This window comes from Mustela erminea, chromosome 5 (assembly GCF_009829155.1).
Source record: "Mustela erminea isolate mMusErm1 chromosome 5, mMusErm1.Pri, whole genome shotgun sequence".
NCBI lineage: Eukaryota > Metazoa > Chordata > Mammalia > Carnivora > Mustelidae > Mustela > Mustela erminea.
This window is the reverse complement of record NC_045618.1, coordinates 4,046,167-4,062,811: the sequence shown is the minus strand read 5'-3', so window position 1 is coordinate 4,062,811 and position 16,645 is coordinate 4,046,167. Positions and strand designations below refer to the sequence as shown.

At 55.6% G+C, this 16,645-nt stretch overlaps 2 protein-coding genes and 1 long non-coding RNA gene across 8 annotated transcripts in view; 1 reads left to right on the top strand and 2 right to left on the bottom strand.

Annotated features, from left to right (window-relative positions):
- CPEB1 (cytoplasmic polyadenylation element binding protein 1) overlaps positions 1-3,594 on the bottom strand; it is a 96,440-nt gene extending 92,846 nt beyond the window's left edge. For 2 of the 6 annotated variants that reach the window (XM_032341994.1, XM_032341995.1), the window contains exon 1: positions 3,048-3,425. In XM_032341994.1, coding sequence (XP_032197885.1) covers positions 3,048-3,185 — 138 coding nt within the window. In that variant the 5' untranslated portion in view covers positions 3,186-3,425. Of the gene's footprint in view, positions 1-2,576; positions 2,802-3,047; positions 3,426-3,508 lie in introns of those variants that run through there. The other 4 variants (XM_032341996.1, XM_032341997.1, XM_032341999.1 and 1 more) reach the window with 3 other exon arrangements.
- LOC116590345 lies at positions 1,853-16,478 on the top strand. The gene is made up of 5 exons (XR_004285562.1): positions 1,853-2,404; positions 10,317-11,855; positions 13,615-13,804; positions 15,576-15,661; positions 16,195-16,478. It is a non-coding gene; the product is annotated as an uncharacterized LOC116590345 (long non-coding RNA).
- Positions 14,325-16,645, bottom strand: part of AP3B2 (adaptor related protein complex 3 subunit beta 2) — a 28,987-nt gene continuing 26,666 nt past the window's right edge. The window contains exons 25-26 of the mRNA XM_032341991.1: positions 14,896-15,034; positions 14,325-14,791 (exon numbers count right to left, since the gene is read on the bottom strand). Coding sequence (XP_032197882.1) covers positions 14,641-14,791; positions 14,896-15,034 — 290 coding nt within the window. The 3' untranslated portion in view covers positions 14,325-14,640. The remainder of the gene's footprint in view (positions 14,792-14,895; positions 15,035-16,645) is intronic.

The window sequence follows — 16,645 nt, the reverse complement described above, 5'->3', positions numbered from 1 at the left end:
ACTGCTCTGACACACATCGCGGAATGATAGACACAGCACATTCCTCCTGACATCAACACTGCTGCACTAATGCTCAGAAGACCCACAGTGACTTCCACAACAACCAGAGATTCCCTCCAACGCAGGGAAGGTTTACTGTGGCTGCAAATGGACTGGGCCATAAAGCACTGCAATTTTTTTTCTTCTTAAATTTTATTTATTTTGACAGAGATCACAAGTAGGCAGAGAGGCAGGCAGAGAGAGAAGGGGAAGCAGATCCCCGCCGAGCAGAGAGCCCGACGTGGGGCCGATCCCAGGACCCTGAGAACATGACCTGAGCCCAAGACAGAGGCTTTAACCCACTGAGCCACCCAGGCACCCCAAGCACTGCATTTCTTATACAATGTACACCAACAAGAACTCCTTGACCCCTATGACTTACCAGAATGCACACTTTGAAATATGGCACCAGAAAGACCTAGGTTCATACTTGGGTTTTATCCCTTGACATCCCTGTAACTTGATTTCTGAGCCTGACCTCCTCATTTGCAAAACGGGGGAAAATCTCAAAAGAAGATTTTTAAGACTGAGATCCCAAACTAGCCCTCAGCTTGACTCTCGTCTTCAGAGACATGTTACCTTTGATCCTTACACTGTTCACAATTTTTTTTTTTAAGATTTTATTTGACAGATCACAAGTAGGCAGAGAGAAGGGGGAAGCAGGCTTCCAGCGGAGCAGAGAGCCTGATGCAGGGCTCATCCCAGGACCCGGAGATCATGACCTGAGCAGAAAGCAGAGGCTTAACCCACTGAGCTAGTCAGGCACCCCTATTCACAATTTTTTAAGTGCTACATTTATAACAGAGACTAGTAGCTTAACTAGGAAAAAAAGTCAAAGATCCATCAACTCTGGGCCCACATTTTTGTGTGACAACAACCAGCTCCTGGCAGCTCCCTTCACACACAAACTTTATAGCTCAGTAGGCACTACTCTTCTCTCTCCGCTTCCCTCATTTATGTAACCTCAGTCCCCTGCAGGGATCTGAGCACACAACCAGTTTTAAAGATTAAAAACAAAATAAACACCTTGATGACTCATGAAAATACTCAGTAAGGCAGCTAATATCACAAGCTTACTTGCTAACAAGTTTGGTGGGAAGCCTGGAGTCTTCCTACTTTCACCACCTTCCTCTGCTTTCTGCCTCAAGATCACCGCCATGAAAGGTGGGCCCCGGTAGAATACCCACCCCCGCATCAGGTGCTTATGGCCCAACCCCAGTTGCAAATGTTTCCGTTCTCCTTGACCCCACGCACCAGCTCTGGCGGTGCAGACAAGCCTTGGGGGGCAGGGGGCGGGGAAGGGCGGGGGGGGGGGATGCAAGCATTTTTGTATTACCAAGACTGACTTACACATAGGGTGCCCAACTTCCAAATTCTAGTCCTACAGACTGAGCATGCATGGCCAGGCCTCGCAAGTTTCAGTCCAGTCACTGTGACAAACACCAAACTCTACAGCAACGTGTTCTGGGAACAAAGAAGCCAGCTTCACCGGAACCACGGAAGACCGGGGGTGAGCCCCTCAGCATTACTATCGCGAGGGGCTCCCCCACAGCCCGAGCCCAGAGCTCCCCTGAGCTCCAGAAGCGGAACTTCCTTCCCTCCTCTCCTACCTACGACAAAAAACCAGCCAAGCAGCGAAACAATCACCGGCCTGAGGTCTCCGAGGTTTTGTGCTGCCTGTTTGGACTTACTCTTATTTTTAACCCAGCACGCATCCCCAGGCTCAAACGGAGCCTTAGAGTGCAAACTATGCTCCCCAGCCACACTTCCAGCCAGCACGCTGTCACCTGGGGTTGGGGGAGGGGCGCAGATGAGAAGCAGGCCGCACACCTGTGTCTCCCAGAGAGCCAACTGGCCTGCCTGCCCCTCGCCCCCCGACACATGACGCAGAGCAGTTTACTCAGGTGCCAGAACAGGGAGTGAGGCGGCGGAGCGGTAGCCAGGGAGACCAGAGGCAGTTGCCAGAGAAATGCAGCGCTGAGCACCGAGGCGGGGGGGGGGGGGGGGGGGGGGGGGGGAGGGGGGGTGCGCGTGGGGGAGGGGAGCCCCCCCCCCCCCCCCCCCGCTGCGCTTCCAGAAGCGCCCCCTGGCTTCCCAGCGCTGTCACGGAGGCTGCGGCGCTTCGCAGTGCTCCCGGGAGGCACGTGCAGAGGGCTGAGGCCTGCAAGGCGCACCCCGCTGGCCGCCTGCACCGGGGCTGCCTCGACCTCCCGGAGGCCCCGGGGCAGCCCTGGGCCCCCTCACGGAGCCTGTGGCCGGGCCCGGGCACCCCGTGAGCACGCTACTAAGTCAGAAGCGACTGAATGACACACAAGACCCGCTCCAGGACGCCACCCAGGGAGCGACGCAAGTGACGGACCCAAAGGTGAGTGACCTGTCCTTGGTCCGGGTCCCCACCACCCCAGTGGGGCTGAGGGCTGGCCCAGGCCTTCCTGGCCCGCTACCCCCGCAGCTGCAGCTCCACCAGACCTGAGGCTGGGGCGGAGTCCGCACCCCTTCGTCCCAAGTTGGTGCACCCGGCCCGGAGCTGGACTGACCAGAGAAGGGCAAAACCAGGGCCGCATGCACACGTCCTCTCGCCAGGCCGCAGGGTCAGGAAGGCTGAAGCAGGTGCGGCCTACGCTCCCTCCTGGGCGGCGCTGCCTCCACGTCTGCACGTCCGCCCGCCGGGGCCCACAGGACCCACCTCAGAGCCGCCGCCTCAGGCCTCCCCCGCGCGAAGCCCCGGTGCACGTGCTAGGCCACCCACCCGCGAGCGACCCCACCTAGCTGACCCCGCCCCCAGAACGCGGCTCCCGCACAGTCGAACGTGTGAAGCCACGTGACCCACCGGGCTGGGGAAGCCGGGCCGCACGAGGGGCCTGATCCCTCCGCCTTAAAGGAGCCGCGCCCGCTGCCGTCGTGGCGCCCTCCAGGCAGCGTAGGCCCGGCGCGGGGGAGTCGCGGCCGCCCGTAGCCCCGCCCCACCCGGGCCGCCCGCCCACCCCCACCGCCCCCTGGGTACGAACGAGGCTCGCGGGGGGCGCTGCGAAGCGCGTGAGCTCCCTGCGCCGGCGTCTTCGGGTCTCACGTGCGACGGCTGCGGGAGATGGAAGTGTTCCCGGCGCCGAGGCGCCCCTCCGTCCGGTGGGCTCCCGTCTGGACATACACTCGAGGCCACGGGGAGTCCGCAGCGCAGCCTGGAGGCCCCACCGGCCGCCCCCGGAGGGCCGCGGCGCCTTTAAGCCCAAAGGCCCTGAGTCACGAGGAGGCTCCCTGCCCCCCCCTCGCCACACGCCCCTCCACGAGGCCCCACGCCCGCGGGCACGTGACCCGCGCCCCGCCCGGGACTCGCGCTCGCGGGGGGGCGGGGAGGAGGGGACCGCCGAGCCGGCCGAGACTGCGCGCGGACCGTTAGCTGCCGCGGCCGGGACCGCGCCCCGCCCAGCCCCGCCCCGGCGGGCGGCAAGCGGCAGCGGGCGGCTCTTACCAGCGGGAACGCCATGGGGCCGGCGTGGCCCTGCGGGACGGACGGGCCGGCCGGCGAGCGGCGGGCCGGCGCGCCGAGGGACGCGTAGACACGTGGGCACTATTTTTGCAGCGAGCCGCGCACAGCGCCGCGCCCCGGGCCGCTTATAAAGCCCCCGCGGAGCCGCCCCCCCCCCGCCGGCCGGATGCGAAGCACCTGTGTCGGCCCCGCCCGGGCCCCCGCCCCCGCCGCCCCGCCCCTCCCGGCAAGCCCGGCCGAGGGCTCAGCCGCCCACCCGGAGCCGGGCTCCTGGACGGGGGTGGCCGCTGCCCGCGCCCGGGAGCCCAGAGGCCCGCGCCCGAGCGCGCCACTCACCCAGTGACCCTGCTCAAGTCACTTTCCTCCTCGCGGCCTCACTCTCCGCACCCCGTACGCGTAGGGCGCGACTTACCAGACCCTGCGACGCGGCGGCGGCGAGGTGCTTTGTCAGCAGAGCCCCGTGTCCCTGCTCCTGTTCTTCCAAGGACCCCTCCAGGGCAGGGGCCAGCCGCCCTAGCCAGTGCCCTAGCCTTTGCCTCTGCCCCCAGGACTGTTAGATCTGCTGCTCCGTGTGCTGGAATGGCCCGTGTGCTGGAAAGGGGGACGCGTCGGGGTTTCCCAAAGTTCCAAAGACACCAGGGATCCTCTCTGGACCGCAGTTTCCTGGGGAAACCGCTTTCGACGCTCCTGCCCTGCTGTAATAGGAAGCTTCAGGGAGAGCTGACAAGGGACAGGGCGGGGATCACAGGACAAGAGACACCACTGTGGTCCTGGCTGTTGTCGGGAAAGGCGACCTGGGGTGGCTGGCGCAGGAGCGGACCGGAAGCCCCAGGCAAGCGCAGAGGCGGAGAGGGCATTCCAGGCGGGAGACCAAGCAGAGGCGGGGAGGGAGGATTGACAGAGCAGCTCAATCCGACCAGGACGACGATAATGCTGATACCACAGGAGGGAAGCCTGGGCCCAGTCTGTGAAGGGCCTTTATTTTGCAGACAGCAGGGAACTATTAAGAATTGTCAACAGGAGAATGGCCGTATCGGATCTCATAAGATGTGACTGGACACTCAGTAGAGGCCGAGAACAAGTAAGGGACTGGAGCGAGGAGAGGGACCGGCGTTTGTAGGGCGTGACTAAGTGAGGCACATGGGTTAGCTCATCATTATAACACTAGCTATAAAGCATTCATTATGCACAAGGCTTCTCCTGGCCGTTGGGAAAACAGGACTGCTGCCTTTCCTGGCAGGCTGGTGAGGCTGGCCTGGATCTAATGACCAGGGCCGGGGTGGGCAGGTAACTTTAGGTTTCTGTGGAAGGAGAGGAAGTCAGTGGGCTTATCTGCTGTTTCAGGAGGATTAAGGGGAGAAGGTAGCCAGGATAAGAACAGATGGGAGTACAAGTCCACAGGAAGACTCCGAGTGACAGTGAAGTTGGCTGGTCTCCATTCAGAAGAATGTCCTCATGCAGGGAGCTTCCTTGTGTTGCCCGGGTCATGGGCAGAGAGGGTGATGCTGCAAGGGCAGGGCAAGAGGGGGTCCTGGCACCCCCTACCCATCAACTATTCTGACCTCTTTCTGCCTAGCCATCTGCCCTCCTTCTCACGCTGGGCCATTCCAGCCACCGAGAAAACCATACCTCGTGGTTCAGCTTCACTGGGACCCTCCTTCAGGGGTTCCTTCCTGGGGCCCTTCCTTTTTGGGGAACAGCCCACCCCCCAAGGCTTACTCTGGCCCACAGACAGCATAGTACAGCTGCTCCAAAGTGGTGCATCTTGCTTGTCTTCCTGGGGGTGCAACCTGGACACCATAGCCCAGGAGCCACCTAGGGTGAAAGCACGGAGAAGGCCCAGGCGCACGGAAAGGGCCAGTGGCGGATAGATGCCATGCCTAAATAAGGTCCTAGCCTAGGCAGATCTTTCAAGACAACTTCGGTTGTCTTGGGTTTTTTCAAAGTGAAATCTTATTAATTTTAAATTTGGTCACTAATTCGATTTTTAAGAGCAAAGCCCCGTACATCCAGGGGCCCCATGCAGCCCTTTTGCTGCAAACTTGTGTACATCCTTCCTTCTTGACCCAAAGCTGAGCAAGATAAGAATCTGAAACCTGGAATAGTGCCCAAGGGAGTAGGTATCTGGGAGCTCTTTCATATTTGAAAACTCCTAACCATAAGAAAATGAAGGTGTCTTTCAGGTGACTTGGAACAGAAATTGCTGCTGCCTAAAATCCCTTTTCCTAAACTTGCTGGCACAATGGTAATAGCTGACCTTCACTAAGCACTTACTACATGCATGGCAGAGTTCTAAGTGTTTTACCTGTGTTTGATGAGAAAACAGAAGCTCAAAAAGAGTGAAATACCTAGCCCAAGGATTCCCAGCTAGAAATAGAGTGGGAACTCAAACCCAGTCTTCTTGCTTCAGAGCCTTGACCAGATAAGAACAAAACCTCCAGCACCCTTATGTGTGCAGTTCTTTCTGACTGACCCCAGAGCTCAATGCAGATGGTGACGGATGGAGTGGCTGGGTCAAAATGCAGTCATGGCCTCAGGTGTGGCCTGCCCCTTTGCTCCTTGCCCTCACTTGGCCATGCCTGCAGGTAGAACAGGAAGAACAGTACTTCTGACTGGAAGGTGTCCACAGTCCACAGGGTACAGTGTGGAAAGCAGCAGAGGTGGAGATATTAAATGACTCGGTCAAGTCCCGACAGCTGGTCACTGGCAGAAGTAGCAGGAACAAATAGGCAGCATTATCCATTCTCAGAGTCAACAAACAGCCTTTGAGCCCAGCTATGCCTGGCACTGTCTCTGCAGTCAAGCTCCAGATTTGCAAGACAGGTTTAAGTGCAATGGTAATTCCCTGGACTAAGTTTTAAATGCATGTACGAGGAGGACAGGAGGAACCATGTAGTTGTGTATGTGCTCAGGTGTTCAGTACTTCCACAGCAAGCAGCTGAAAAAAGAAAAGACAGCGTGGGGAGGAAATAATTTTCCTGGTTGAAAAAGATCAGAAGAGGGATTGACTTAAGAACTCAAGACCACAAGGTAAAGTTAGGCACACAGTCTCTCCTAGACTCTTCCTAAGCTCTGTGAAGAAGAAACCATGTTCTTTTGTTTGTCTTTTAAAGTGGGATTAAAAGTGTGAATCAGATCCACCTTGCATCATACACAAATGTGAATTTAAAGTGGGTTGAAGGTATAAATGTGAAAGGCACTACTTGGAAAAGTTTCAGAAGAAAATATTAAAATATTTTATTACCTCAGAGTGTGGGTGAATTTTGTAAATCAGAAACATAAAGCACAGGACATAAAGGTAGATTGATAAATTTAGCCACATTAAAATTTAAAGCTTTGATTTAACAAAAGATCTTTAAAATTTGAAAAAAACAAGTCATAAACTAGAAGAAGATACTTGCAATGTAAGATCTACAAAGGACTGGTTTCCAGTATACATAAGAATTATAATCAATGAGGAAAAGAGACAACCCTATAGAAAAATGGGCAAAAGATGGGAACAGGCAATTGACAGAAGCAGAAAAAACCAAATGGCCAACAAACATAGCATTAGGTGTGTACCCTCAGCAATAACCACAGGAGAGACAATTCACAACTCTCACACAGACAAAATGGAAGTCTCACTTTCCCAGTAGCAGGATCACTGCCACTGAGAGTATAAATTGGCTCCCCCATTCTAGTTTTTTGCTTTTATTTTCTACATGTTTTAAATTGAGGGAAAACACATATAATATGGAATGTACAAATCTTAAATGTTCAGCTCAATAATTTTTTTTACCTACATATATACCCAGGTAACTGTCACCTACATCAAGGCATAGAATCTTTCCAGAACTCCACAGGATTCCATCATGCTTTTTCCCACTTCATACCTCCCTCCTTGAGGTAACTATTATTCTTACTCATTTCCTGACCTCCATTCTTCCTGTTGTAGAACTTCACATAAACATCTGGCTTCTTCCATTCAATATGGACCCACGCATGTTGTTGCCTGTGGCAACAGGTCAGTATTCTTCTTGTTAAGCCATATTCCATTGTGCAGATGTACCGAATTTGCTTCTCCATCCTCCTATTGATCGGTATTGGAATTGTTTCCAGTCTGGGGACTCTTGTGAGCCAAGGTACCATGAAATTCTTGATGTGAATTACAGCTGCTGTGCCAATGCTGTTTAAGTTGCACACGTGTATATTCTATGACCCAGCAATTCTAATCTTAGGGTAATATGTTAGAGAAACCTTTGCATATTTTAAAGGAGGCCTGAATAAAAATGCTAATAGCTGTACTATTGACAATTGCAAAAATAAAATAGCAACTTTAAATATCTTGGGGCGCCTGGGTGGCTCAGTGGGTTAAGCTGCTGCCTTCGGCTCAGGTCATGATCTCAGGGTCCTGGGATCGAGTCCCGCATCGGGCTCTCTGCTCAGCAGGGAGCCTGTTTCCTCCTCTCTCTCTCTCTCTCTGCCTGCCTCTCTACCTACTTGTGATCTCTCTCTGTCAAATAAATAAATAAATAAATCTTTTAAAAAATAAATAAATAAATAAATAAATAAATATCCACCAGCAGGAGAGTGCATCAATAAATTGTGGTAGAGTCATACAATGGAATACTATGTATAAGTAAAAGTAAATGAAATAAAGCCAGACCACGTCAACATAGATGACTCAGAAATAATATTGAGTGACAAAAACAGGAGGTAGGAGAAGATACACTTTATGATCCCATTTATATAAAATTTTAAAACATGCAGTATACTGCTATCAAAAGTATATATATATATATTATATCATTTAAGGGCCTATCCATATGTAGAATAAGTACAGAAAAAAATGCACATCGATCAACAGAAAATTCTGATAGTGGTTTACTTCAGGTGAGGCGGGAAGAGCTTGTGAAATGAGTACAAAGGGTATTGCCTAAATCAGTAAGTGCTTTGGTCCTTAAGCCTGGGAATCAGGACAATAGCCGTGGTTATGTTATATTCGTTATCATAGTTTTTTAAAGAAATAAGGGACGGAGATCATTAAAGGCAGTGGTGTGCCGGCAGAAGCCTGACAACAAGCTGTGGGAAGGGAAGTCCCTGCAGTAACCACCTAGTTCTGCGATGTGAATATTCCCACCACAGCTGATTTCCAGCCACCAGTGCGACACCACCTGGCTCAGAATTCCTGGAGGCATGGCGGTCGGGGCTCTGAGCCAGCACAAGCCCACTCCAGCACACCGCGCGCTGAGTATGGGAGCCAAGTGCTTGCAAAGCCAGAGCCTGGGGGCCAGGCCCCGCTCTGAGGACTTTCCCCCCGCTGTGGGTCTGGGGCTGGATGGTATTAATTTGTGGCTGTAAAGCTAACAGCTCGAAACAATGACATGTATCACCTTGCACAATCTCTGCAAGTCAGGAATCCAAGAATGACTCTGCTGGGTGGCTCTAGCCTGGGGTTCCTCCTGAGGCTGCAGCTGAGCTGGGGACCAGAACTGCAGTCATTGGAAGCTTTGCCTGGAGCTGCAGTTCTGCTTCTTAGTTCGCTCAGGTGGCCCCTGGCAAAGCCTCAATTCTTTTGTCGCATGGACCCCTCCGTAGGGCTTCCGGCTTTAGCTCAAGACAGCCTCTCCAGAGCAAATGACCAGATGGAGAAAGAAAAAGACTGGGGTGGAAGTACAGTGACTTTTATAACATCTCAGAAAGGACATACTGTCACTTCTGCAATATCCCACTATTCACACCCATCAAGCCTGATGAGAGGCCCAAGGCCACAGATGGGAAACAGCAGGGACTCCCATGCACAGTCCTGGGGGTCAGTTGCCACACTGATCACAATGGAAGCTGAGGGCTGTTGGCCCGAGATGCTGGAGAAAGGGTTAGAGATATCCAGAGTCTCAGGAAAAGGAGCAACGGGAGAACTCAGGAGGCCATGGCCTTTGTTTCCAGCAAAGGATAAAGACATGATTCAGAATTTACTTGAAAGAATGCAGCTACCATTGTCAGAATCCTGAGGCCTCCGTCTTGCCTCGTCCTAGGGGTATCCCCTCTCCCAACCCCACCTCTTCTTGCCTTCCCTCTGCAGGTGCAGATGGCTGGCTTCTGATACATAAAAGCCTACATCGAGGTCACCTTGCCCAGGCCCTCAAGAGTTCCTTCTTCTGCAGAGCTGCTCCCTCACATTCTCCCTCAGTTAAAACAATCCTGCTAATTTCCATGCACCCTGCCCCTGCTACAGGGGTTGCTGGTGCCCTAGTGGCCCCAGAGACCAGCACATGCTACCGTGCCGCCATTGCCAAACACGAGTCCGTCCCGGCTGCCCAGGATCCCACTTCCAACTGGAGTTGGGTATCAGATAGCTTCAAAGCTCCATGATCTCTGAGCGAAATAAAACACTGCACAAGGGGCAGGGGCTGTCATCACACTCAGCTTCTCGTTTACATGGGTGGTTCCTTCTATGAAAACTTGGGGAACTGCATACTTGTCATTTGTACAATTTTCAATATGAATATTATACTTAATTTTTAAATAGTATTTTTAAAAGTCTTTTTAAAAAATATTTTACTTATTTATCTAAGAGAGAGAGAAAGCAAGAGACAGAACACAAGCAGAAGGGCAGAGGGAGAGGGAGCAGCAGGCTTCCTGCTGGACAGGGAGCCTGATGCGGGACACAATCCCAGGACCCTGGGATCATGACCTGAGCCGAAGGCAGATGCTTAACCAACTGAGCCAGACACGGACCCAGGTGTCTGGGGTCTTCCCAGAAGATAAGACAAGCATTCTGTCGGAGCTCTTGCCAACCTCTGTTCTCTAGGTACCACGGGGAAGCCGCGGAGTGTTTCTGTTCAAGCGGCATCTCGGAGTGGAAGACCTGAAAAGTGGCTCCAGCTGGAGGACTCCTGGCACCAGGATAAGAAGTGGTGAGATGTTCAGGGAGTGTGGGCACCCCCAGCATTGCTCACGCTCCTCAGGACGGCTCCAGCTGTGAGGCCTTAGGGACACCACAGCATCCTCCGCAGTAATGGGGCAGTAGGGATAGGAGCTCCTAATGGCCAGGGTCTAGCAGTGCAGCCCTAAGTGCTTTCTTGATAGATGAGTGGGGTGGGGGTTGGGGCAGATAAAGGGCTCAGACCACTTTCTAGTAGAAAATCCCAGACACTATGTCCTGCTTTTACCCCCTCGTTCTCCGTAGCCCACCCTGGGCTTCACCCTTCCAGGTACTCTCGTTCACTGTCCTTCTCTTGACCCTGGGACACAGGACTGAGCAGGCAGTTAGAGAAGGAAGACCCAGACCACCGCCTTGAGGACCCCCGTCCATGAGCACCCTGGCCCAGCTCTCCCACACACACCCGACTCCGCCGCCGGTTGTAGGCTGATAGAGTCAGACAGGATCTCCGGGGCTGGGCAGGCCTTCTGTGGTTCACAGCCTTGTCCCGGTGGCCAGTGGTCCTAGCTTTGTCACCACAGTGCCCAAGACACGTTGGCTACTCAGTCACCGAGGAGGAAGAAAGGACCCAGGCAGGCCTCCTCCCACCCCCACCAAGCCCTGGCATGTTGAGCTAGAGTAGAGACAGGGGTGACCGAACAGGCCATGAACTTGGGTCAGCAAGTCTGGGTCACCAAGCAGCTGGTGGTGAGGATCCTGGCTGTCCAGAGGCCAGGCCCTCTTGTGGGTCAGAGTTGTCCTGCTTTCCCTTCCTTGCCCAGTCAGACCAGGGATGCCCTGTCACACTGAGTTACATATGCAACCCCTTTAATCTGCAGGCTATGCTAGGAGGTGACCCCAAAAGGCCCAGAAGAAGGTTCTGAACTAGTATAGGGCTTGTCCCATGCTGGGCGGGTTCCCAGCATGGGCACAGCCTTGTGGTGGCTTCCTTGATGTCACTAGATAGGGATGTCTTTATCTTCTGCAGATAGATCTGTCCCCCAGCCCTGGCGGCTAGCCAGTTGCTGCAGCCTGGCCAGAACCTGAAGACTTTGCCCGGGGCGCGACTTTGAAGCCATGCTGGGCTGGGCTCCAGTTCCCAGGCCCTCTCTGCGTTCACTGTGCTCTGACCTGTAGAGACCCATGGTCAGGCTCGGACCACACTCAGACCTCCTGGGTCTGCCGTCATGCTCTGCCCTGGGGACGCATTCTGCCTGCCTTCTATCCCCCTCCTCCTCCTCCCCGCAGCTGTCCCCGGACACTGGCAGAACAGAACGCTAAGAGGACTTCATCGGCTGTGCTGCAGTCCGGTCCGGGGCCCTCCATGAATCCCCAGCCCTGGGCCAGCTTCCTGCTAAGGGGGCAGCGTGAAATCCAGGAAGCCTGAGCCCAGGCCCCTGAGGCCCTGGGGACAAAGTGGCACCACAGGTACAAACACTTGGGTCAGTGACAAAATACAGGGTATAACACAGGTTGGAAAGAAGGATGTTCTGGGGGAGACTGAAGTCCCCCAGCCCCCGCAGGTCTGGGCAGCTCCCCCCACTGTGTGCTGGGCGGGCCCTTCTCACCCTGGCAGAGACCCACTCAATCCCGGTGGCTCGGGGAAGGTGTGGCCAGGGACCTAGGCTCTTGGGAGACCTGGGCTGGGCCAAGGACTGGGGCAGCCACTCCCTTCCCCTGGCAAAGGTTTGCTCTCCCTAGACCATCCCCTCAGCCCAGACCCGGCCCCTTCCCCCTCCTGGCTGGGAGGCTGCTGCATCTGCCAGCTCCAGCTGCACTGCCTGCCCGCCGGGGCTCCGCGCTCTCTTGGCCAGCTGCCCGGGCACACCTCGCTCTCCTCCCTGCCTCTCCCCTGACACCAGCACAAGAACCATTTTCTCATGAAGGTCTGAGACTGCTAAGCCCACAGCCTGGGACACGCTCTGGAGAAAGCAGCCTGGGGCAGGGACCAACGTTCTAGCACACGGAGTCTCACTCGAGGTTGGATCCCAGGGCCCTTCCTGAGAGGCTGTGGGAATCTGGGCTGCGAGCTCCTTGAGGGAGGTTGGGGGAGATGCCTGACGCACTTCTGGTTCCAACAGACTCCGTTCTGGGGCCTTTGTTGCAAAGTACAGGTCGGCAAAGAATTCTCTGATGGTCCCCGTTCAGTGCCTTGGGAACCGCGCTCACCTTACGCTGCGGGCGCTGCGGATTCAAGACAGGAGAGCAGGCTGACCTCTCCGTCTGCCCTTGACTGGCCGATCGGTCCCATTGCCAAACCTGCAGTGACAAAAACCGTGATTCCAGGGAGACTGTGGGGCTCCAGCTGCTGTCTAGCGCCACGGAGCCCAGCGTGTCCCCAGAGACGGAGGCAGGGGTGTCCCCTGGCAGTGCCTTTGTCCGCCTTCCCCGAGAGGAGGCCACACCTGCTGCACCTGCCTCTCCCCTGCAGAGACCTGTCAGAGACGCCTCAGGGGCAAGGCGGTGGGGAGGGAGGACCAAGGGTCTAGAGCCTCAGTCACAGAGGAGGGGGTGGGGGGATGCTGAGGCGTCTCCTCTCAAACCTTCGTTTGAGTGTGTTTTCCTTGCAACCCTGGCAGTTGGTTAAGCAGCTGCCTTCGGCTCAGGTCATGATCCCAGCGTCCTGGGATCGAGTCCCACATCAGGCTCCTTGCTCGGCGGGGAGCCTGCTTCTCTCTCTGCCTCTGCCTGCCATTCTGTCTGCCTGTGCTTGCTCTCTCCCCCTCTCTCTCTCTGATAAATAAATAAAATCTAAAAAAAAAAAATTAAAAAAAAATTAAAAAAAAAAAAAGTATTCTGGGGGGAAAGACTTCCAAAGTCAAAACCAGGTTTGGATAACACTGCACCAGCCCCTTTGGGGCAGGGATAGGTCACGATACAAATTGGCGCAGTGAAGTCCTTGAGAAGGTCTGTGGGAAATAAACTTGTTTCGTTTAAATCCATTATTCCTAGGGCGCCTGGGTGGCTAAGTGGGTTGAGCTGCTGCTTTCGGCTCAGGTCATGATCTCAGGGTCCTGAGATCGAGCCCCACATTGGACTCTCTGCTCAGTGGGGAGCCTGCTTCCCTCTCTCTCTCTCTGCCTGCGTCTCTGCCTACTTGTGAACTCTGTCAAGTAAATAAATAAAATCTTTAAATCCGTTATTCCTAAACTTGATCATAGACTCTCATTTTTTTGTTTTTTGGTAGAACACATGCTACGGTGTTACACTTTACATATTTTGGAAGCACTGCTCACTCAGCCGCTTTCTTCATGGAGAAAGGCGTCAAGGAGCCCCGATACTCACCGCCACCTCCGGAAGCCTCGTCCCAGCTGCAGAGGCCGTCCGTCTTCACTGCTCAAGTGTGTCCACGGAGCAACCTCAGCCCCCGGGGCTCAGTGAGAAAGGGCTCTCTCCTGCAGATGCCGACTGGAATATGTGGGGTTATCTGACACGGGGCTGTTTGGGAATGCTGCTGTACCTCTCCCACTCCCGCCCCTCCATGACGGCTGGTTGGGTCAGCGCCCCAGCCGGGCAGGGGCCCCACTGCCGACACAGTCCGAACCCCACGCCGATGTTGGGGAGTCCCCCACATTAGCGGTCTTTCCCAAGGGTCCATGAGGGGAATCCATGGGGACTGACAGTGACCAGAGAGGCCTCCCTTCTGCAGAGCCTGCTAGCAAGGACAGGGAGATCTTCTAGCTCGGCCCCCCCACCCCTGCCTGGAGGTCTCTTCCACACACAGGCCTGGAGACTCACAGAGGGTCACCCTGGAGTCTGGCCAGAGTCACCTATGGGAGTGAGTCCCAACCTCCCCTAGAAAGTCAGCGATGATCATTCACAAGAGTCACATGGCCGCTCAGAGCAGCTTGCCCCCGCCCCCCCCCAGACAGAGCCCAGAAGGAGGGAAAGCTGAGGCAGCATATAGGGAGAAGCCTTTTATTGGGATTCTGCTACACACACAGTTGCAGAAAGCCGAGAAGACAAGGGCGCAGTCAGGGGCTGCCCCTGCACAGAGCATGTGGAACCCGTGGGGAGGGGCGTTATGGGGGAAGGGGGCTGGGAATGACCAGAGGGCAACAGCTCCACCACCCCCACCCTTGGTGCTATCTGGCCTGAGGAATCTGCTAGGAGAGAGAGAAGAAAAGAGGGAGAGAGAAGGAGGGATGGGGGCTAGCAGCCCAGTGCCACGAGGGAGAGACGAGCAGGGCTGAGAACTCCCGGCCCGCGGGCATCACTGGGTCAGAGCCTGCACCACGTCCTTCACCAGCATGGTGCCGATCACCATCTTCTCGCTGTTGACGGTCAGCTGCGCAGCCCCCGAGGGCCGGGCGTCCAGGGTGAGCAGGACCAGGCTCCCGCTGGTCAGCGTCCTGCCTGCAAATCTGGGGTGAGGACAGAGGCGGGGGCTCAGCCTCGTGGCCGGGGGCCCTCCTGCAGAGCCGGCCTGCCCAGAGCCCATCTCATCCCCTCTGCTGGTGGCCGCTACCTGTACTCGTCAGAGGTCCCACAAGGGACACGACCCAGGTTGGCAACGGTAGTCACTTTCTGCACCACGACGTGGTCACTGCGACAGCTGTCTGGCAGCGTGAGCTTCTCTGTGATCTCGCTCATGCCTGTCAGCTTTCCTGGGGGGGGCAAAGGTCACGGTGAGGGCAGAGGCCGTGCTGGGTGCAGAGACAGGCACCTGTGTCTGTCCGAGCACCCTCCACTGAGTTCCCCGCAGGCTGGACAGGTCTCAGGCTAAAAGTGGGTCTGAATCCCTCAGACTCAAGGAGGGGCTATTTCCGTCCTGGACCGCACCCTGCTTCGGGAAGTCAGCCTCCCCACCCCGAGCTCTAGCCATGCTGCTGACCAAAGACGGATCTGGCCCTTCCCCAACATCAGACTTCTGGACTACCCGCCCCGTGGGAGGGAGGGCCTGTGGACCTGGTGGCTAGTGTCCTCTACCCCTGCGGTGTCCTCCACCCCAGCCCCCACATGCTCTGGTCGTTCCTGGCTGGCCCTCCAACCCGAGTTCAGGTCCCTCCCAGCTCCAGAAAGCTGAGTCCCCACAAACAGATCGCTGGTGGCTATTACACTCTTGGTCAAGGCACTGGTCCTCAGTGGATAAGCCAGAGTGCAGTGGTCACGTGAGGCTCTGAGACAGACTTCTCATGTCACCTGCAGCATGAGCTCTGGACCCCCGGGCGTTCACAACACCCCACAACCCCTCACTCTGCAGGCCAGAGCTCTCCTCTCCACTCACACACTCGGTGAGTGTGTGACCTCCACACACGGCCAGCTGTGTGACCTCCTGCCGCCTTCCCTGCAGCCCCTCTGTCCTCCCTCTGCTGCTGCCCCCATCCCCTTCCTTCTGGAGTGATGACATTTCCATGCCCCTGTACCTTTACGCTCCCTGTGGCCAAGGGTCCAAGTCCTTAAAAAGTCCTGTCATGCTATCGCTGTGTCTCCGTCCCCATTCATGGCCAAAGTCCTCCCAAGAGGGCTCCATTGCCTCAAGCCCTGGCCTCCTCCCACCCGCTGCAGTTGGCCTCTGTCCCCTCTTTGCAGTGACCTGCTCTCACATGTGGGCAGCAGCCGCCTATCGCATGGAGCAGAAGGTCTTGGGTCATCCTGGCCTGTAGCCACCCACCCCAGGACAGTCTTCTGTCCTCTCTCCTCCCCGGGGCCTCCTTCTGCCTCTCGCTCTGTTCCTACTCTGATCCCTCCCCTCTTTCTCCTGAAGAACACAGGTTTTCCTCAAGGACGCTCCCTGGCCTCACCTTCCCACCCACCTCTCTTCCAGGGACATGCGGCTCATTCACAGCTCCAGCTCTCACCTCGGCTCCTGACTCCAGCTGAGAGGTGTTGCCGGGGCACGGACCCACACCTGTGGTCGCTTACCAAAGGGCCAGCTCCCAAACATGCCCCGTGCCCCTCACCATCAGCTCATCTGGAACCAACCACGCTCCTCCCTCCTCCCCTGCCGAGCCCATTCCTCCTCCTTTGGCATCAGGGGTTGGGCAAATTTCAGTGGGCAAGCCAAATCCAGCCCACGGCCCATGATGTATTTTATATTTTTTAAGTGTTGGGGGGGGCGCAAAAAAAATCAAAAGCTTAATATCCCACGACATATGAAAATTATGTGAAATTCAAATTTCAGTGTCCATAAATAGAATTTTATTGGAACATAGCCACACTCATTCATTTACACATTATCTGTGGCTGTTCTGTGTTAACAGCAGAGTTGAGTCATT